Here is a 23,259-nt window from a genome sequence, read left to right on the forward strand (position 1 = left end):
AAAAGAAACGAAACTGAGCTATTTGTAATGAGGTGGATAGACCTAGAGTCTGTCATACAGAGTGAAGTAAGTCAGAAAGAGAAAGACAAATACCGTATGGTAACACATATATACGGAATTTAAAAAAAAAAATGTCATGAAGAACCTAGGGGTAAAACGGGAATAAAGACACAGACCTACTTGAGAATGGACTTGAGGATATGGGGAGGGGGAAGGGTAAGCTGTGACAAAGCAAAAGAGAGGCATGGACATATATACACTACCAAATGTAAGGTAGATACATAGTGGGAAGCAGCCGCAGATCACAGGGAGATCAGCTCGGTGCTTTGTGACTGCCTGGAGGGGTGGGATGGGGAGGGTGGGAGGGACGGAGATGCATGAGTGAAGGGATGTGGGAACAGATGTATATGTATGACTGATTCACTTTGTTATAAAGCAGAAACTAATAAAAAAAAAGACTAGGCTATGCTTCTTATTGAGGTTTAGTGTATTTTAATGGTGAGAAAATTATAAATTCCTGAAAAAAATGTCATAGCTGAGATGCTGACATATTTCTATTCAGATTAGTAATACTATAGTTATAATGATGCTAGAAAGATATAAAAATGTCATTTCTAAATTTTAGACCAGTCTACCTTCCAGCTAACTAAGAGAGGAATTGACACGAATTCTGTTTACTCAACCTGACTTTAATAGCAGGTAAAGTTATCCCCACAGTTCTACTGCTGACTCTACAGCAGAAGAAAATTACTGTGAAAATATATTTCATCACCCTGAAAGCTTAATTGAGAGCCAGTCTCTTCTACTACTAAAAACAGTGTGTGGGGGGTGGGATGAGGGGGAACAGAAATAACCATTTGATGACATATGTAGCTTTCTTATATTAAACATTTTTTATTATAGTAACATATCTGAGTAATTGAAATAACTTCACCATACAGATATCACATGCTGAAGCATGACATTGCAATACTAATTGCACATTGTGTTGACATTTCAAGCATATTTTCTGTAACAACATTTGCATTCATATACAGGTAGTAAAACACATGGGGATAATTTGAGTCATGATTCATGGTAGCAAATGTATTGCTTTCAAGCTAACCCTCAAACCTAGAATCTTCAGCAAATCTATTAATATTCAATGTAGTAGCATGTACATTAGTTATTGTATGAACCAACCAGCTCAGGACCAAGAACTGTCACTGTTAGCCTTTGAAAGAGAAATATCAGCATTATCTGATTATTTTTGTAAGGTAAGTCTTCTTACTAATTTAGATATTAGTGTACTGAATGATAACTTTATCAATAGTTTTCAAATTAGCAGGTGGGGATAAAATAAAAACTTTATGTAGCTCTTTTTAGGTAATACAGCCCAGTTAATGCAGAATGTTTCACCTGAATAGTTGTCCTTCAATACCCATAACAAGGCAAAAAAGCACCAAAAAAGGGCAAGAATCTCAAAGTGTGCAATTAGTTTTAATTTAACATTTTTTTGGTCGCAAGACTGTTATTTGTGGCCATTATCTTGGTTCATATGGATCCAGGCAATTAATGCTTTTTAGACATTGAAAGTTCAACCTTGTTCTTAAAAATCTCAGCAGAAAAACTGAACTTGATCCAATAACACATCTTATAAGTTTTATTGTTGCTGAAGCAAAAATACACCACCATAAACCAATGTTTAAAAGACAGGATTTCTCTTTTCTTGAATTTGTCCATGCAAAGGTCAAAACTTCAAGTGGAACTTAAAGTTTAAAAAAGAAGAAGAAAGAAAAAACAGTGTAAGGAGTAAAATTTTGATCATCAAAATACTTTCAAAATTTTAATTTATTGGTAAGTAGCATTAGTGCAAAATATTTAGATAACTAATTCAGTTCTTGAAAGCTTTATTAAATTTCTCAATTTAAAGACAAAAGAAATTTTCAAAAATCATCAGGTCACAGAAACACAACTAATTGTACTTACACTTTTTATTGTTTAACCCTTAGAACCAAGTAAACTAAGACTCAAAATGTAAAACAGCATTACAGAACAGAAAAGGAAAGTATTTATTGTCATCCTTCTCAAGGTATTTGGTATTATATTTTAAAGAATATACATTTAAGAATGAAGCAATGCTTTATAGAAAACTAGAAATAATAGAGTTTATGCAACTATCAACTTTTTGGTACTTTTGAAAATAAGTAATGTGGAAGTTTAGATTTAAAGAGAAGTTTTAAATGGAATGACTTTGTCATGCTAAAGAAGAAAGCATTTGGATTAATTTATATTAAACCATGAAATTTAGATTTAGATAACAAAATTCTATAATCATATACTTTCCAAATTTAAAAAAGAATTAGAATGAAATCTTTTTCTTGATGTCTAGAAGCCACTATCATATAGCTGTGTGTCAATATTAGATGAGAAGAAGATTGGGGTTTTTTGCTTGAGTTTGGTTCATTTTAGTTCTGGGGGGAGGAATTAGTAGAAAAATTTTGTGTATTTAGACCTAATTCAGATATATGAAAAAATTTGTATAGAGCTTTGCATCTGACAGAGGTTACCATTGGCATTTCCATATTTGATCCTGTTATAACTTCATTTTTACACATGCAACATGAAATAAAATTTGTTGCTAATAATCATAATATGAATCACAAATAGTTCCTTCAACAGAATACATAAGCAAATGGTAATTATTACAATGCTGGATTATTACAGTGAAAACTAATCTGCAATCTCATACAATGTTCATAGATAATAATTGAACATTAAAAGGTTACTTCTTGAACAATTCTGGAATCATTCCAAACATATACAGTTCTGGAAAGCATTAGTCACAGAATGAGCAGGGATATATTTTTTAATAACAGAATGAAAATATGCTTTCATCATAAGTAAACCAAATTCCCTATCAAAATCTCTTGGTAAGATTGGATAGCTTCTGAGTTTTTCAGATAAAGTTATTTTCTCTCCTAGAAGAGAGAGAGTCAGACCCATGCTATCACTTATACTGCTACGTTTTAACTCTATGAATAAAAATTTTATAATAAAAACAAAGGAATATTTTATATCACTAAAATATTTCTATGGCCTCTAAAGTCTTCCACGGTTTATTACTGTATCTTCTTTTCTTAGTTTCTCATTAGGGAATAAGCATTAACACAACCGTCGTCCACAGCATACCAGGTAGTATACATAAATAATGAGCACATGGCTTTTATTCACAACTTCATCATATCAGACTAGATCAGTATAAAGAGGCAAATGTGGGCAATAAAATTCTAGCACTCAAACAATGCCAGACTTAGGTAGCTAGAGGAATGAAAATGAAATTTGCTCATCAGTAACTAACTGGGTAGTTTCATATATTTAAATTTACTTTTTTTGTATTTATTTTTCCCCAGGGGAAGACATGTTAGACATTCTTTTTTTGTTTTAAATAAAAATTTCACTTTTATACAACTAAGAGAAGAACTTCCAAAGTACCCACTCTAGCAAATTAAGTCACCATTGTGATTTAAGCTAATGCAAGTGAGTGGCCAACAAACTGGGTTGATATCATATACCAGACACTTGAAATTGTGTCTCATTCATGAACAAGTCATGAATTTCAATGAAAAGTGACTAAAACTGCTCCATGAAAAGGCCTACTTGATGATCATTCTTATAATAATTTTGTTACTATCCCAATTTTTGCATTATTTATTCCAAAAAATTCTAAACATATTTAAGAATTCACAAAATGGCGTCATAAGCACTCAGAGCTACACTGCAATTTCCTTCATCCTGACATCCTTATCCTCTTTTCCCACAAAGACAATAACAAACTCTTCTTTGGGATGCAATTAGCAAGGAAAAGTATCCACTGGAATACGGATGGTAGGTAGTCATAAAGAATCAAGTAGCCAGCAATAATTTAGGGAAGAACCTACTTTATCCTAATACAGCCTCAGAACATGGCTTTAAAAGCACAATATATCAACTTACAACTTTGGGTTGCCAGTTATCCAGCTTGTGAATTAAAGCAGGCCAGTTTGCCCCTCTCAGTTCTCCTTCTGCTTTGGGACCATTTCTCGATTTACTGGAAATAGCTTTCAGGATAGTAAAAGGAGGTAAAACACTCATGAATGTTGCAAATAATTACCATCTGTGAGAAAATAAAGCTACTGGGAGAAGTTTAAATAAAATTCTAAAAGGTGAATATTGCAATCTCTAAGGATATCCATGGTACTATTTATATTTGTATAGAAAACTGAAAGCTCACTCATTGTTTTTGAAACTGCAAGCAAAAAAAGGAAGTAAACTGCTATGAAACTTACACTTAATAACTTTGCAAAAAAACCCAAAAAACAAAAAAACAAAAAAACAAAAAAACAAACAAACAAAAAAAAGAGGCCTCCCTGGTGGCGCAAGTGGTTGAGAGTCCGCCTGCCGATGCAGGGGATACGGGTTCGTGCCCCGGTCTGGGAGGATCCCATATGCCGCGGAGCGGCTGGGCCCGTGAGCCATGGCCGCTGAGCCTGCGCGTCCGGAGCCTGCGCGTCCGGAGCCTGTGCTCCGCAACGGGGGAGGCCGCAACAGTGAGAGGCCCGCATATCGCAAAAAAAAAAAAAAAAAAAAAAAAAAATAACTTTGGACAAGAAGAAAACTTCAAACTCTATTTTGATTTTTTTAAAACTCTCAAGAGCACATCGATGACTAATAATATTTAGTAATCAGAATCTTCTATTTGCAATAATTTAGATTATTTTCTATGGTGCAATATGAAACTCTGTATTAGTCTTTGCAATGTAAGTTGGTCTCAGCATTGAGAGACTTATAAAATAAGTGTGACACATCATTCTGTAACACTGAAATAAATTTAAAATATCAGCTCTTTGAACAGAAGAAATTGTATTTGACCATATGTACTCATCAGAGATATACTTTCCAAAAAAAAGTGAATGTGGTAACAGTGGTAAGAGATACAAAAATCATATGGAACGATTCTGTCATTACCACCATTTTCTGTTCCCTTTATGTGACTCCCAATTAAAAGTAAAAATACAAGCTAGTAAGTTTTGTTTATTTTTAATCCACTGGATTGTCTTCCATTTTAGATCATAATATGACCTTACCAGATCCTTACTGAAAATTTACATTATCACTTTCACAAGTAGCTAAATTTCCACACTGAGGGATAAAAATCTTGGAGAATCTGGTTGGGATTTTATAGTACTTTACAGTGTGCTATAGTAATGACAAACCTGTTTCATACTTAATCCTATCATCAAGCAACACCAGGCTTCTAATTTTTGTTTTCATTTTAAATAGCTACTATATATGAGAATTAATAAGGTAATTTACTATTAATGCTTTTTCAAATCAAAAGTCATATTACCTAGAAAATAATTTAACACTGTAATGGGATCTTCAAGATCAATTCTGTTTTATATACTCTGCAGCAAAAATAACATTTCTAGTAGGAAGGTATTAATTATAAACCTAGCAAACCCTAGACATTCACATATTTGTGTAAACAATTTTAACATGGTTTATTACATTTCCAGAAAGGTTAAATCTTATATCCAGTTTCCTGCTAATTCTTCCTTCATATATTATAATAAATATATATGTTATTTGAGTGCATGTGTGTATATAGTTTCACACACATATATGTCATATATACATAAAACAGCACTTAATGGTCACTGTCTTTGCAACGTTAAGTTGGGAAAAATATGAATTGTTATTATGCATAACCCATGGCGATCTTCCCTCTGTTTCACAAATGGCCATACCGGGATGTAAACAAAACATTTGAGCGAGCCATTCCAGGTGAACTGTATTTCAAGTTGTAGGTTGGTGTTCTCATGAAGAATTGTGTACTTCCTGGTAGTAAATACCTAAAAATGATAGTTAAAAAATTAGACTTTACAAACTAATATTAACATCTCTCACTAAAATATTATGTGGTTAATAATTTGTACATCTTACATGAGAAATGATACTATAACAATGCAACCTACATAAAAAGATTTCCTCTCCTGAGTTGAGGAGGGGAGGCAGGGAGAGGGTCATAAAGCCTCACCCAAATAGTTGAATATAGATGTAACATGTGATCTTAGTGTCCCAAGACATCCCATAAAGATCCATGAACTCACATGCTAGGAGACTGTTTATATGACTCATGTTAATTTGGAATTCATCATTCACCTCTGTAAATAATGTGTGTAACCAGTCAAATATTTCTTAAAAACATGTGACATGAGAATTTGGCTAACCAATTAAAATAATTGTTTCAAGGATGTTGAAACCATTGATTACAATTTAATAAATATATCATTGATGTGTTATGACTATAGGTAATCTAAAAGAAAAAGTTAAAGATTAACATTCATAACTAGATTGTAAATTTTAAATTCTTGGACTACTGGGTACTTGTGATTACAGAAAACCAAAAACAATCATAATTACAGGTTGCATGCAACCTTTGCAGCCAAATATATTTCAGAATACATAAATTTTCCAGATTTTAGGACACTATAGTGTATATATTATATATAATGTAACAACATCAGGGTCTTGGGGCAGCATCCTGTAAACAAATCATTAATATTTTTGTAGTGAAACAGAGAAATATTCACAATTGGATAAAGACTATAAACAACTTTGTGTCAATTCAGATGTGCCAATAAATGGGTTACTTTTATTTTATTTTTATTCGTTTGAGTTTTCAGAGCTTTGGGATGCAGTAATTACAAGTAGGAGTGTGTGCCTGTATAATCTGTTTTCTCTGGAAAACCTCTGATTAGCATTAGGCCAGTCCAATCTATATGTCGAGAGAGAAATGATCAAGGAAATCCACATAAGCAAATGCAAATAAGCATCACTATTAAAAGTGTTAAGTCCTGGTAATGATGAGAAGGACATGTTAGAAAGTCAGGACAAAGATATCTATAAAAAATTCCAAGAGCAGAAGTAGCAACAGGAGATTTATAATTAGTCTTGAAAAAAGAAATGAAGGTAGAGCATCAAATCACTTATTTTCTTCACTCGACTTTAGCATCTTCCAGCCACAATATCATACTTCCAAAGACACATGAAGAAATTGAAGGCCAAGGATTATCTACCTATTCTATATGAAATAATGTTGGTAACTACTAATCTCTGTGTCAATGGGAAATTATATTTATAGTTGTGTTATATGAATTTTGTAGAAGAATATGAATTCATTATGATCAAACTGCATACAGCATTCAGATTAAAATGGCAGAATTATCCATAATATTCATAAACATCATTTCATCATGAATTATCTGATAATATCCCCTAAATCTATTACTTAATATCACAACCTATAAATAATTGCTCAAATCATTAAGTTAATAGAGCAGTTAAATAATATAAAAGCTAAATTAAATCAAAATTGCACAATGGGTGATGAATAATGAAACAATTGATTTCTCACATCACAGATTATATAAATTATTTTCTTAATATCACTTAGGTAATTTATATGGATTAATTATTATGTCAAGAGCTAGTGGAGTCATGATGATTGATCTGATATCTTCTGCCAGGAAAAGGCTACCCTTCCTATCTAGGGCAAAGGTGCAAAAGAAACTAAAGTGTTTGATCAAAAACCACTATTCCATATTAGTTGAGAGTTATTCTATCTTCTACTGAAAATACATTCTGATTTCACTGATAATTATTATAGTAAACAGTAACTTTGGCCAACTTTCTTTTGAAGAATTTCCAAGCAGTAGTTACTACTGACATTACGATAACATTCACATAGCCTTCTGAGCTAAAGATCTCCATTTTCACAGATGAAAAAATAAAAGTACAAAGTCCAGGGTTAGAGCTAACTTATACTATTTTCTTTAACACTATTTTGTATTTTAAAAGTGTTTTTGTGTGCCAGGACCATTATAATTGATTTTAAAATATTAGTTATTTCTAATGATTTTCTATGATACATATTATTATCAGCTCCATTTTAAAGATGAAAACACCAGAGTGCACAGGAGTTAAATGCCTTGCCCACAGGCACGTAGCTAGTAAGTAGCAGAGCCAGGATTCAAATCCATTTGGTCTCACTCCAGAAGCAGTGCTCCCAGCAACTATACTATACTGTCATTTTTGTGTGAATCCCAATTTTAAAACTAAAGGATATAATGATTATACTCATTTTTTTCAGAAGTATAAAGTAAAAAAACCTAGAAAGTAGAAAAATATTATATATCCGCAAACCTAAACTTTTTAATAGAAGCAGAAAAGGCTAAAATAAAACTTTTAAAGACTTAGAAAGGAAAAGAAATTCAGTGTGAACTAGAAAAAGCATATAAAATCACATTGGAAGAAACACTTTGCTTCCCTAAAGCAAGTGCTGTGGGATATTTTAAAGCATTACAGGGAAACACAATGGATTATTTGCCTTAATATCTCCATTAGTATCTCTTGGGAGATCCCACACTAGCTGAACATCAAAGATTATTTTTGAAATGTTCTTTGCAATGAAGTTAAATAACAATTTGATTTTTTTTAGCAGGAAGAATCTTTAGAAAGTGGATCTATAGACTGTATCTAAAGAGTTTGTGCTAAAGCACCAAAAAATGTGAAGTTTCCAGCTTTATTTTTATTGTAGCTTACTCTCAAAGTACAAAAATAGCTAACTTGTAGTTAACTCATCCCAAGGAGAAACACCTCAGACTACCCTATTTGCTTCACACACATACCCTTACTCCTCATCTGAGACTAGCTAGGCACATCTTCACATATCTATCATATAAATGTAAAACATGCATTTGTCTAATTCCTCCTTGAGGTAGAATTGTTTGGTTTGTCGTGTACCAACTTACTGCTGACCATGGAGAATCTCTAGAACGTGAAGTATTTCAAGAGTGGTAAGTTAATTAGGCTTGAAAGAAGCTACACCCACCTCTGAGATCTCCCTGGAGGAAGACCAGGACCCCCAATCCTCCTAGAATAAACTCAGCTTCCTCGTTTGGGGAACACAAGGTAAATAAAGTTCATCGCCATATTTGGGCTGTGTTCTTTTTAATTTTTTAAAATTGTGGTAGAATATATATAACATGAAGCTCCTTACCATTTTTAGGTATGCAAGTTCAGTACATTAAATAGATTCACAATGGTTGTGTAACCATAACTATGATCTGGTTCCAGATCTTTTTCATCATCTCAAACAGAAACTCTGTGCCATTAAACACTAAATCCCCATTTCCTCCTCCTCCAGTCCCTGGTAGTCTCTATTCTGCTTTCTATATCTATGAATTTGTCTGTTCTAGGTACCTCATATAAGTAGAATCATACTATATTTGTCTTTTTGTGTTTGGCTTATTTAACTTAGCATGTTTTCCAAGTTCACCCATGTTATAGCATGTATCAGAATTTCATTCCTTTTTATATAAGCTGAATAATATTTTATATTTATAAATTTTATATAATATTATGTAACAGTATTATATTTATATTTATAATTTTATATAGGCTTAATAATATATGTATATACCACATTTTATTTATCCATTCATCTGTTGATGGACATTTGGGTGGTTGCCAGCTTTTGACCTCTGTGAATAATGTTGCTATGAACATTGGTGTACAAGTATTGGTTTGAGTCCTTGTTTTCAATTCTTTGGGGTATGTACATAGGAGTGGAATTGCTGGGCCATATGGTAATTCTATATTTAACTTTTTGAGGAACTGCCACTGTTTTCTACTGCAGTCACACCGTTTTATATTCTGAACCAGTGCCAGCTTCTCAATGTCCTTACCAACACTTATTGTTTTGAATTTTAAATATAATAGCCAGTACACTGTATTGTGGTTTTAACTTTGATTTGGGGGGAAGCCCTAGTTTCAAGTCCCACCTCTTGTCATATGCTAGCAACGTGGATTTGGATGGGCCATTTAACCTCTCTGGGCCTCAGTTTTCTCACTGGTGAAAAGAGCCCAATAGTTTCTGCCATGCCTGTCTCACAGAGTATGGAACCAATTAAACAGTGCACGTAGGTGGAATATTATTATTTATATGTTATTAACATCAGCCTTATTAGCCATGCCAGGCCTGTTTTAAGATAGATGTATCAAGCTATCTTAGCCTAAGATCAAAATGGTACCATGTATTTAACTTGATTTTTAAAACTTTTTAATCTTAAAATATAGCACACATTCAAAAAGTGCATAAAACATAAATGTCCAGTAAATGAAGAGTATAAAGTGATTACTTATGTAACCGCTACTCAGGTTGAATGATTGAATATTGCTAGCACCCCAGAGCCCTGTATTACAGCACCCTCCCTCCCCATAAAGTTACCCACTATCCAGACTTCAATGGTAATTACTTCCTGTTTACCACCTAAGTACACATTCTGTAAACACTATAATTCAGTTTTCCCTGTTTTTTTTATTTAAAAATAAATAGAATGAAGTATGTATTCCTTTGGATCTGGCATCTTTTGCTCAACTTTCTGTTTGAGACTCATCCATATTGCTATGCTTACGTGCAGTTTGTTCATTTTTGATGCGTATTTCATTGAGTGGATATTACAAAAAATGTGTCTATTCTTCCAGAATAGACATTTGGGTTATTTCCCATTTTTAGCTATTATAAGTAAATGCTGCTATGAATAATTCTAATTATGCTCTTGATGCACACGGGCATACATTTCTGCTTAGAGTTACTGGAAATAAAAGAGCTGAGAAAATGGTAAACCTTAGTAGGTGATGCCAAACATTTTTTAAAAGGTTACAATTTTCACTATCATCAGCAGTGTAAGAGAGTTCCCATTACTCTAAATCCTGATCAACTCTTGGTCTGAAAGATGGGTTTCGCATTTCCCTGAATATGAGCTTAAACAGTTTTTCAAATATTTACTGTCTTTAAAAAAAAACTCTTTTTTGAAGAGGCTCTTCAAGTATCTTCCCCATTTTTCCATAGTGTTCTATTTTCTTCTTAGAAATCTGTAGGAGTTCTTATACAGTCTGTATAACAATCTTTTGTAGGTTATATGGGTTACAAAATCATCTTCCATCTTGAGGCTTGCTTTTTCAACTTCTTAATGGGGTCTTCTGATGAACATATGCTCCTAATTTTAATATAGTAAAATTTATCTTTTCATTTATGATCTGTACTTTTCAGCCTGATATTTTATAATCTTTGCATACCTCAAGTCATGAAAATACTCTCCTATATTATCTCCTCAAATCTTTAGTTTTGCCTTTTACATCTGTGTACTCAATTCTTTGGAAATGATTTTGTATATGGTGTAAGTAAAGGCAAGGTTTTTTTATTATTATTATTTGGAAACCCAATTGCCCCAGAACCATTTGCTTAAACAAACTTTTTTCCCATTTGTTATAAGTTAAGTGTCCTTTTGTCATAAATCAACTCCCTACATATGCCTGTATTTATTTATGACCTTTCTGAATGGTTCCATTGGTCTATTTGTCTATCCTTTTGGCACTATTACAATGTCTTAAATTACTATAGCTTTATTATAATTCTTAGTGCACTGTAGTTAATAAATTCTACTATTTTATTGTTCTAGTTCAAGAATGTCTTATCTATTCTTGACCCTTTGCTTTTCTGTATAAATGTTAGAACATGCTTTGGTCAAATTCTGCACCCTCCAAAAAACACTGTTGGAATTTATATGAGGATTACATTGAATTTATAGATGTGAAGAACTATTTGAGAAGAACTGACATATTCATATCAATTTCAATGATGAATAAGGTATAACTTTCCATCTTTTGCATCTTCCTACTTAAAGGTCTTACACATTTTTGTTACATTTATTCCTAAGAATTAGTTATTCTTTGATGCTATTGAAAAATGATATTGTATCTAAAATGTCATATTCTAGCTGTTTGTTATTAATATAGAAAAAAATACAATTGATTTTATCCCAACTTTGATTTCATCAAAATTGTTAAATTTACTTAATAATTTATCTTAGATTTACTTAGATTCTGTGAACACAATCATATCCATTAGTAATGAGTTTTAGTTGTTTCTCTCAAATCCAGTGCCTTTTACTTCTTTGGCATGCTTCCTTGAACAAGCTAGGTCCAATACAATGGTAAATAGAATCGGTAATAACAGGCAATCTTGTCTTGCTTCTCATCTCAGAAGGAAAGTCTTCAACATTTTACCATTAAGTATATGATTGTAGGGTTTTTGTACTTATCCTTTATTAGATTGAGGAATTTCCCTTTTGTTTCTACCTTGTTAAGCATTTTTTAGGCATGAATGTAATATACTGAATTCTAAAAGTGACTTATCCATATACTTTTAAATGATTTTTTATTCTACTAAAATTACATTGATCACTTTTTAATGTTATTGTACCATTAAGTTGATGCAATAAACAAAAGTTAGTCATGATACATTATCCTATTTAAGGTTTCTGGGTTTGTTTTGGTAATATTTATGTAAGATTTTTCCATCTATGTACAGGAGTGAGATTAGACTGTCATTGTCCTTTGCCATAATGTCTTGGTCAGGTATCAGAGGTATGGTAGCCTCATAAAACAAGTTAGAGAACATACCTTCCTTTTCTCTCTTCTCTGGGTGGGTTTAATTAGATAGAATTAGATAGTAATTCTCTCTTCTCTGGGTGGGTAGAATTAGATAGAATTAGATAGTAATTCTCTCTTCTCTGGGTGGGTAGAATTAGATAGTAAAGACCTATGAATCTGGACTTACCTTTGTGGGAGGGTTTTTAATTATTGATTCAGTTTTTTCAATAATTAAGAGTATATCTTCTTCTCACTTTTGGTAATATGTGTTTTTCAAGGAATTTGTTAACAATCTAAATTACCAAATTTATCAACATGAAATTATTCATATTTCTTATAAAATGTTCGATATTTGTAATTTCTGCAGTAACATCTCTATTTCTATCCTTGACATTAACTATTTTTGTCTTTTATATTTTGATCAGTCTCACCAGTTGTTTATCAATTTTATTAGCCTTTTAAAAAACCCACTTTTGCCATTTTGATCTTTATTCTGTTTGCATCATTATATTAATTTCTGCTCTCATTTTTATTATTTCCTTTTTCTGTATTCTTTGGGTTTACTTTAATATCATTCTGTCATCATTCAGGACGATTGCTTAGATCATTTAATTTTTGCCTTACCCCTCCCTAATATGTTCATTTAAGCCTATAAGTATTCCTATAATAATGATTTATGTATATACTGTGTTTTTATTTGTAATATTTTTGTTCAGTTAAAAATATTTTCTTACATTCATTATGATTTCTTCTTTGATTCATGGGTTAAAGTGTATTTTTTATCTTTCCAAAGTATGGATTTTCTGGATATTTTGTTATTTTTAATAGCATGTGATGAGAAACAATACTCTGTGTGATTTCAATTTTTCGAACTATGTTTTATTATTCCACTATATAGTTGATTTTTATAAAAGATTCAGATATGCTTGGTGTATTGTATTCTGAAGTCACTGAATTCACTATTATGTGACAGTTAAATCTGTTAATCATATTGTTAAAATGTTCTTTGTCTCTAATTTTTTGAGAAGTATATATTAAAATCTCCCTCAATGGTTGTAGATTTGTCTATTTTTCCCTGTAATTCTGTCAACTTTTGCTTTGCAAAACATCTGGGACATTGTCACTTGAAGGAATCTATGGTGTTTATCAGGTCCCCAACTTTGACAGGCCCTGAACTCCTACTTTTTTCCCTTAGGCCCATGAGTCTGTCAAAAGCATTATTCAGTACTAACAATACTCACTAACAAGTACCTGGTTTTAACTCTCTGATGTCTTCAAGCAAATGTTTTGGTATTTTGTCCAGCTTTTCTTATTGTCATCAGAGGGAGGATTTGTCCAAATACCTAGTGCTTGCTCTATTACCAAAGGCAGAAGCCCTAATTCAGTGGTTTCTAAAAAATGTTTTTAGCCACGTAAATGAGCTTATATGGAAGCTCAGTACATGAAAGATAGAAATACAGAGATGCTGAGACTGAAAATTGTTTGGCGATCCCAAAGCTTTCCAAATAAGTCTAGTTACAGTGAAATATTGAGCTGGTCCCAAAGACTCTAGTATCTTGGAGATATGGGTATAGATATAGATATAGATATGTATATAGAGACAGAGATAGATAGACATAGAGATGATAGATAGAGATAGAGATAGAGATGACCATCTGGGTACAAATATCAATTATATTTGCTTAGTTATGAGTCTACCTCTGAGAAGTGGCTTCTCAGTTGGTATGCCTATTAAATTGTTATTTCTGTGAGACTGAAAGTTTGAAGGCCACTCTCTTCCATGTAATAGGTGACACATACACTTTTAAGCCTTTTAAGAAATATCCTGCAGATATGTGGTCAAAATAAAGATGGTACAAGAATCTGACTGATGTTAGCTCTATTTTCTTCTCTTTTAATTTTACAGATAAATTAGCCAAATATATATCTCCTCATAAAATATTTAGGTATACCTTACACATTATTTATATTAGGCATATTTATATTTACTTATAAATATAAATTTATATGTTACTAGGCATACTTCAAAAATGAAATTTATCAATCTATTAATAAATATGAAATTAACTGACTCCTACATATAAAGTAAAATGCTATAGGTTACTAATCTACAAGGGAAAGAATATATGGCCACTTTTTCCATGTTTTTAAATTAATGTGACATTGACTTGGACTTTAATAGCTAGATATTAGGAGGACATGTTTCTCTCTCTTCTTTGTTTCCAAGTAAAACTTTCACCAATATAAACTTTCTGGCCTCTTACCAGAAGTGAGTTATCTAATTTGCAGGTTTAAAAGAAGGAACCAGGCAGGCTTGGCTCAGCCCCTTTCTCTTTTTGGGTCAGCCTATCTGCAGAAATAATGCATTTTTACTTGCTCTCCTGCCAACATTAATAGAATTATACTTCATGGGATAGTGCTAGTGGAAGGTTTGGGTTGATCCAGCTCTGTCTTTGACTGGACAGGTAATTTTTTTTTTTTTTTTTTTTTTTTTTTTTTTTTTTTTTTTTTTTGCGGTACGCAGGCCTCTCTCACTGCTGTGGTCTCTCCCGTTGCGGAGCACAGGCTCCGGACGCGCAGGCTCAGCGGCCATGGCTCACGGGCCTAGCCGCTCCGCGGCATGTGGGATCCTCCCGGACAGGGGCACAAACCCATGTCCCCTGCATCGGCACGCGGACTCTCAACCACTGCACCACCAGGGAAGTCCCTATTCTTTTTTTTTTTTTTTTTTGGACAGGTACATTTAATTCTGGAATTCAATATTAGAAAACTCACTTGGCTCACATCTACTCCATGTCCCTCAGTAGCTTTCCTCAGTAATGAAGCTACATTTTGATGATCACCTGTCTGATTCCTACATTTCTCTCTTAAATGGTTCTGAACTTGGGAAGAAATGAAAGACTAGCCCACCCCTCCCCTAAAATGCTTATAATCACTACACTGGGGTCATAGTGAGTGTTTGTCAGAGTCTGGAACTCAAAGTTCCAAGCTGAGGAATATTTCTTCCGACCACTAGAAAGGGAAGAAAGTAAAAAGGACTGAAGCAACTGTAAAGTATAATTTCTCCCTACAGAATAGCCAGGAAGACTCATCCTATTTTGCTCACCCACAAAAGTTACAAGATCCCTCAACAGAAAATGGGTTATGAAATCTGGAATTGCAAGAGGATATTAAAGAGTTTGAGACCATCCTTCCTAGACTGGAATTTAAGATTTTCCTGATCATGCTCCCAGAGTTCCATTCCTTAAAGAGAAGGCTATTCATTTATATGTTGTAATGTCTTAAAGATGGCCATCATTCTTTTAAATCATATGAGAATATTAATGAAAGTAATATAAGCTTTATTCAATAATTTGCTGCAGTCAAACCATTAAAACTGTAGAATACAGCTTTGGTATTTACATATTTTAAATATTAATGTCTAACTTTACCTCTACCATTTTTGTGATCAATCAGCTTCTGTTTGCAGGGGGAGAGTTAAAATAGGTTAAAGGTACTGCATTATACTACAATAGTATAATGACAGAATACAAGACAAACAAACATTAAAAATATATCTCTCAATACTTTTTGTGAAAAGTGTTCCAAACCATCCTGCTGTTGCAGGTCAATTTTATAGGAAGTTAGCTATATTATATTCCCTGTGATCATTTTAATAAACATCAATTTCTAGATGTTTCAAAAAGAAAATCCAAGTTATGGTAGTTTCATTTTCCTCACCATCTATTCAACTGTTAGCAGATCCTATTATCTTTTGACTATCACTTAGTTTTTCAAAGTCATGGTTTATTCTCTTCTATCCTGAGAGTACTACAACTTACACATACTAAAAGTCACATATTCATCTTTAATTCTAAATGGAACTACGACTGTCTTGAGAAGTGCTAAAATGTACTTCCTGTTTATTCGTGTATCTTTGCAGCTTAAAAACAATATTTTCATACTTTTGGAAAACTACCTATTTTAACTGGACAATATTTATAAAAATCCAGTTTTTAAATGGAACTTAAAATCCACCTCCCACAGATCTGTTTGGTGATGAAAGGAATAGTAGAGGCATACTGACCAATAAAAATTAAACTAAAGGCATTTTGTCAACTATATTAGGATAAAGGACAAATGTTGAAATGTCCCTATTGGGGGAAAAATTAAATTTATTACCCTTTTGTATGCTCTTACTTGGCTTTTGAAAGCAAAAGTATATAAGTTAAATAATATCATCTCCATGTAGGTTATTTCTGTCACCTCCGGGTTTGTGATTGCTGTCCTTGTTCAGTCCTTTAAAGGTAAAGATTGTTCAAATTAAAAGAATCTTACAGATAATAGCATGTATGAATTTTTAGTCTTTAGCTTTTTCTCTAGCCATATAGACAAAAAGAGACTTTCAATTTCAAACTGCATTGTGGCATTACTTTATATAAAACTCACAGGGTCTAGGAAATGTAAACCAGTACCTGGAATTACCCCAATTGGTACCAATGCCTGAGAGTGATCCTCTTGAGTCAGTTGCATATTTGTAAACCACTAGCAGGCACTGTTTACAAAGCTCGACCAGGCGCTGGCAACATTGGAGCTGCAAAGGAGTCACCACCTCCGGGCTTTTACTGAAAATACTCTCCCAAGAGGATCTGTTGGCATGGAAACAGACATGACCTCATGTGGCTGTTAAAAATGGCAACCAACTATATCACTTACATAGCAACAAACACATTAAAAAAACGTAGAAATGGCCTCACACATTTGAAGTGATTACAGATGGTTGAGAGGTATAAAGTAAATATACAAATTTGGAAATTAATCTTTACATTAAAAAAAACACAACATAGAATTCATATCTTTAAAGACTTCACTGCTGCTAGCTCTAAGTAACAGGATGGTTTCCCAACACCTCCTAAAAATTGAGTTACTCTACATTAAAGTAATTGTAAAATACTGAGCTAATTTCTCACAAGTTAGGTATTCTAAGAATTTACATTTTCTAGGAAGCTACATTTATTTTTATATTAATAATGATCTCACAAACAAATTAGAAAGTTGCTGCAACTTAATTTGTGATCTCTTAATTGTGATCTCTCAGATTCTCTCTGAGAATTTAGGTTAATCCTTTGTTTATGACCATCCCTTTCAAAACACTTTCATACATAATTATGTCCATGATATTCCTAGAGCACAGGTTCTATACTGTAATGTAATCTCCACAAGTCCTGCCCTACTGCAGTTCCAAAGGTAGTGTCTTCCTTCCTTCAGTGCACTCAGCTTAGTGCACAGCAGGCAGTAGTACATACTGTCTTGGTAAATTTAAATGCGTGCGTGCATGCGTGCATGCGTGTGTGTGTGTACACATATATATATATTCACAATTCCTAAGCTGATTGTCATGGCCCAAATCAGGAAACATCTTATCACCCTACCACCATCGATAAAGGGAGAGAGAGAGAGAGAGAGAGAGAGACTGACTTATTTCCTTAGTGTAACTGAAACTCCTTTCAAGCCTCAAGGGGAAGGTTTGCTTTAAGACTTGGTAATGGTTCAAGTCTCATTTTACATAAACCAATTCGTTTAACCCACAGAGAGAGAAAAGACTAGATTTTCAGAAAGAAAAAAATATTAAGGAAAATATTTTTCTGAAGAAATGTACTTCCCAGTGGGAAATTCAAAGATTCCATTTTCAATCTTCTGTGGATATTTGATACCTTTGGAATTTTAAAAAAAATGCTTTAGAAACTCAGAAAGGTATTTTTTAGTAGAAAGGCTACTGTTTATTTTTTCAGGAGAAACATGGGCCCAAAAAGACAGCACGTCATCAGTGAATGACAGTTTTTCTTAAAGGGAATAAGATTCAAATAAGTAGATTGAAAGGAATAAATTTTCTTCCACGTTCTAAGATGTTCAGGGCTAAATATAATACTGTTTTTATTATTTAAAAAGGATTAAAATTTACTTTCATCCAAGAAATAGTAATATGTTAGTTAAATTAACTCTAAAAATTTAAATTATTACTAAATATAAGAAAAACTAGATATGATATGCATATTTGTGTGTATATAGATATATCTCCAATTTACTTGATGTAATCAAGAAAAACAGGAGAACACCAATTAATAAGGGAATATGTTTATAACTAATAAGTCTTGGTCTAGCAAGGCTTACATGCCTGGGCCCAGAGAAATCAAAATTTCATACAAACATGTAAATACACAAAGAAAACATTCTGAATCTCTGACTCTCAGCTGAGCACTTTTACTTTCTCTCCCCTCGGATTCTGGGTATTTCTGTAAAAGCCTAACTCCATCACCACCCTCCCCCCTGAATTTGAATATATTTATATTTTGATACTTTGGAGCCATCTGATTAGATTCACTATCAGGTTCCTCACATCACGGTAATTTTTCCTTTGCTGACTTGGAGTACAGACGTAAGAAAAGAACACATAAAATGGAGGAAAGGCAAAGAATCTTCTTCAAGTAACACCTTAATTTGATGTAACACCCTGAGTAATATGTGAGTTATAATATAAGCAGCTTTGGATTCTCATTCTCTCATTGTTCCTTAAATATTTAAAATAAATATATGAATCAAGGTTCTCTACCTAATTTTGGTGTGTATGTTCACCACCACTGACCAAAGACCACATTCTACTCTATTAATCCATATTTAAGTGTCAACACTCCAGAATCACTCATAAAGAACAAAGAAAATGACCAGGACTTGCTTTGTTTGGTACTAGGCTAATGACACCCCCTCTGCACAAAAGAAACCTATTCTTCAACCTGAATGTTTTTGAACCATGTCCCCTCCCTCCTACCCACTACCTGGCACAGCTGAGTAATATGAAATGCCTCTAGAACACTACAGTATCTCAATTTTCAATACTAACACAAAAAATTTTAAGAAGGTGAAAGGATGGATAAATAATTTAAAATACCAGTGCCTTTACCAAAGAACCCAGGGTCTTATCTGCCTGCTTTCTAAATCTAAATTCCAAGGAAATGGGAGGGCCAAAATCTATGAATTCAAAAAGAAAAATTAAATGGTTAGAAAGTTCTCTCCAGCACTCCCTAATCCTCAGAGAAATATGAAAAGAAATGACTTCAAATGACATTTTTAATAATATAACAATAAGATACAGAATACTGAATAACCTCCCGGTAACAAAGGGGAATGATTAATGAAATCCAGAGACTTGAAAAGCCTCATATTATCCAGTAATCCAATAATTTTTACCAGCTTTTTCATCAAAATATTTAATAAAGCAGGTATCTAAAAAGTGAAACATTCATTTCTTTCTCCTCTGGTAGAAGCCCTAATGAATGACTGAGTAGCCCAAAGAAGAAAGGAAAGTAAAAAAAAAAAAAAAAAAAAAAAATCTGGACTACACCAACTGGACAATCAGTAACAGAAAGATTAATGAGCTGAAAAGTATGAACAACACAACATCCAGTTGAAAGTGATATGAAAACAGTAAGATTCACATCATTTTAAGTAGTCTATATGATACGCATACATTTTCAGGTAGGCATATAATTCAGCCTAAAAGCAGACTGCTGCCTTAGAATATTCCTTACAATTTCTTCTTTCCCCAAGATTGTAAAAGAAAAGCTTTTCTATGACAAACTTCCATAGGAAAATGTCTTTGGCTAAAAGGTCTAAACTAGATTCTTTTCTTTGGAGTTTACATATCAGGAGTTTGAGTGGAAAGAGGGCTTTTCCAAATCATACATTCCTTCTCCCATAGTCCCCCTGCCTCCTCCTCTTTGCTTTACCTGGCAAATTCCTCTTTTTCCTCATCCTGCAAGTCTAAGCTGAAATATTGCTTCCCTTGGCCACCCTTCCTGAGCTCCGTGGCCTGAGTTTGAGTCCCATAGCACCTAGGCTTCACCTAGTTCAGTAAAACATGGTGGATAATTTTATGCATGAAAATTCCGAGAGCTATTTCCCTGGATAGGACACATTCAGAACGTGGAGCATCATTCTGAATAGCACTCTCAGGAGGTTGCATGTGATAAAAACGGTCACTGAGCATGGGCTTCAGCAGCCTGGAAGAGCAAGAGAGGGCGATGAGGGTGTTTTCTATTTGATGCATCAGCCAAACCCCTGGGCCAATTCTAGGAAAACCTATGACAAACATCTACGATATTCTTTGAAGTTTCTGGATGTGGACAGGGAATGGCTTATTCATTTTGTTTTATTATTGAGATGTTGACAGGCAGAGGCAGGAATCAAGGTGGCCCAGAGTTATTAGGAATATTTTTTCTAAGAGTTTTACACCTAACAGTGAAAGACAGCTACACCTTTTATTAAAATCATTCCTTTAGAAATGAGCTAAGAGTAGATTTTTACCTAGACTGCTAGGCTGTTAGATCAAAGGTTAAAGGAGTATACATTGACTAGATACGATTCAAAGAATAAGCAGAACTAGTCTGGGTCCAAAGTGACAATCAAACACACACAACACTATGTGACTTCACTAAGTTGAAGAAGCCTAGGAATGCCATTTGTAAAGGTACAAAAAAAAAAAATCTGATGTAAAGCTCATCTCTACAAGCCTCCAAGTTTTTAAAGAAATGGATGGAGAGTGGAGGTCAAATTGGACTCAAAGCTACTCCTGCTCCAGCCAACCCAGTGCAGTGGGCTGGGAATTGGGCTAATGCTATGGGCTTGCAGTATAGCAAGCTTGGCAACCACGGGCAATGCTGCTTTGAGAGGACTGAATAAAGCATAGAGTTAAGAGCCTGGGCTCTTGACTCAGACAACCTGGGTTTAAATCCAGGCTCACTATGAGAACTTGGGCAAGTTATACACTTTATGCTTCAATTTCCTTATCTATACAATGAGAATAATAATAATAGTTTACTCAAAATATTGTAGTGGTAATTATAAAAATGTTTACTATAAAAATGTTTACTATGAAAAACAGTATCAGGCGCTTAGTAATCTTTCAATAAATGTTATTTACATTATTTATGATTACTAGTAGTAATAGATACCAGTGGAGAAATCTGGGGGTGGAGTAGTGTGCTAGGTACAAGAGAAAAGGATTCTGAATGAAGTCAGAGTAAATTACCAAAATAGTGTCATCAGCACCAATTTCAGTAGCAGACTATCTCACTGCTTTCCATTTGTGAAGACTAGCTGAAATCCATGTTCAACATTCCAACCAATGGATCAACAAACAGAAAAAAATTCTAATTATGACTTTAGATTAAGAGAACTTCTACAGACAGCCATCAACTAAGGGCCATGGAGTAGAGTTCAAATGTTTCACTTAAGTCTCTGTAGAAATAATTTATGGCCAAGATTATTCTCAGATTTCATCACAACCCAGAGCACCTTGTGAATTCTCCCTGTTGGTGAATGGTAGCTGAGGAAAATTATGGTGATGAGAATAAGTCTGCAAATGGTATAAATGATTCAGTACTAGATGACTAGAATATTTAAATGGAAGACATTCAGAGATCACATCAGACTAGAATAGTCTGTTAAGGTTTTACCAAAAAAAGGGCATGGTCTGGGTGTTTACATAGGATTTAAATAATGCAGAGGGGATTGGAGAAATGGGGTTGTAGGAGGCGGTCCAATCAGCTACTCATTGACACTAACAGTTCGGAGGCAGAAAAGGACAAATTTTTAAGATATTTGAAAAATAATGAATTTGTTTTGGGGGAGCAAAGTTTTAAGTAGGAGAGTAATGAGAGAGAAGACTGGAGAAATAAGAAAAGAATCAGCGTATTAGAGAGTCTTACATCTCTAGATAAAAAGTCTAGACTTTAATGATAAATGAGGGAAATCATTACAGATTTTAGGAAATGACTCTGACAGTAGGATGGATAGGGAAACAAAAAACTGGAGGCAAAAATGCCTGGGAATCTATTAATTTCATTTAGCCTTTCTACCAGAAAAGCTCCTCTTCTCTGAAATCCTACAATAACGTATCTGTCATCTCCTTCATAATCATGACTTTTGCATGTATCTTATTTTGTCTATTAGAGACAGCAGAGTTTTATTGGTTAAGAGCATGAAATCTGGGACCAGGCTGCTTAAGTTCAAATCCCAGTTGCACTAGGTCCTTAGCACCTATCTGTGCCTTGGTTTCCTTATCTATAAAATGGAAATTATCATAAAACCTGCTTCAAAGTGATGTTACGTGGATTAAATTACTTAATACATGTACAGTGCTTAGAACAATGCCTGGCACATAGTATAAGTGGTATAGTGTTAGCGATGATCATTTTTAAGTTTCTTCAGGGCAGGATCTATGTCAGATTCAGCTTTGTATCTCCAAAAGTATTTAAATTATCAAGTAAATACTCTATAATTGTGAAGAACAGTGAAGAACAATCTACAATTAAATAATTGATAATTGTTAAGAATAATGAAAAACAATCTAGAGTAGCCACAGTGGGGATGTGACAGAAAAACTAACAAGATTTAGCACATGACTGAATAAAGACAATGAAGGAGAACCAGGATGCAGATGCCCCTGAGATATCAAACCTGTGTGATTGGGAGAATAACAATGGGATTTTGGGGAAGTCCAGAAGGGAAGCCATTTCTGAATAAAAGGGAGGTATGGAACGTTTGGTTTTAGATATCTTGAAGACAAAATGACAGTGAGTCATAACAGCTTTGACAGGACTGAAAGTCTGGAGAGGAGCAGGAGTGTAGCCATGATTTTGGAAGTCTGCTACAGAAAGGCAACAGCAGAAGAGCTGTACAGATACAGATTTGTAACTGAGATTT

The 23,259-nt window shown here is 33.6% G+C and overlaps 1 protein-coding gene across 4 annotated transcripts in view; it reads right to left on the minus strand.

The window, feature by feature from the left end:
- Positions 1-918: 918 nt before the first annotated feature.
- The window catches only part of TTLL7 (tubulin tyrosine ligase like 7), a 161,183-nt gene continuing 138,842 nt past the window's right edge, over positions 919-23,259 (minus strand). The window contains exons 20-22 of one of the 4 annotated variants that reach the window (XR_009531140.1): positions 16,974-17,147; positions 3,976-5,873; positions 919-1,747 (exon numbers count right to left, since the gene is read on the minus strand). Coding sequence is in view for 3 of the 4 variants with exons in the window: in XM_060090018.1 (XP_059946001.1) it covers positions 5,753-5,873; positions 16,974-17,147 (295 nt within the window). In the remaining variant the exon portion in view is untranslated. Of the gene's footprint in view, positions 1,748-2,207; positions 5,874-16,973; positions 17,148-23,259 lie in introns of those variants that run through there. The other 3 variants (XM_060090020.1, XM_060090018.1, XM_060090021.1) reach the window with 3 other exon arrangements.

Source organism: Mesoplodon densirostris, chromosome 2, assembly GCF_025265405.1.
Source record: "Mesoplodon densirostris isolate mMesDen1 chromosome 2, mMesDen1 primary haplotype, whole genome shotgun sequence".
NCBI classification, from domain to species: Eukaryota; Metazoa; Chordata; class Mammalia; order Artiodactyla; family Ziphiidae; genus Mesoplodon; species Mesoplodon densirostris.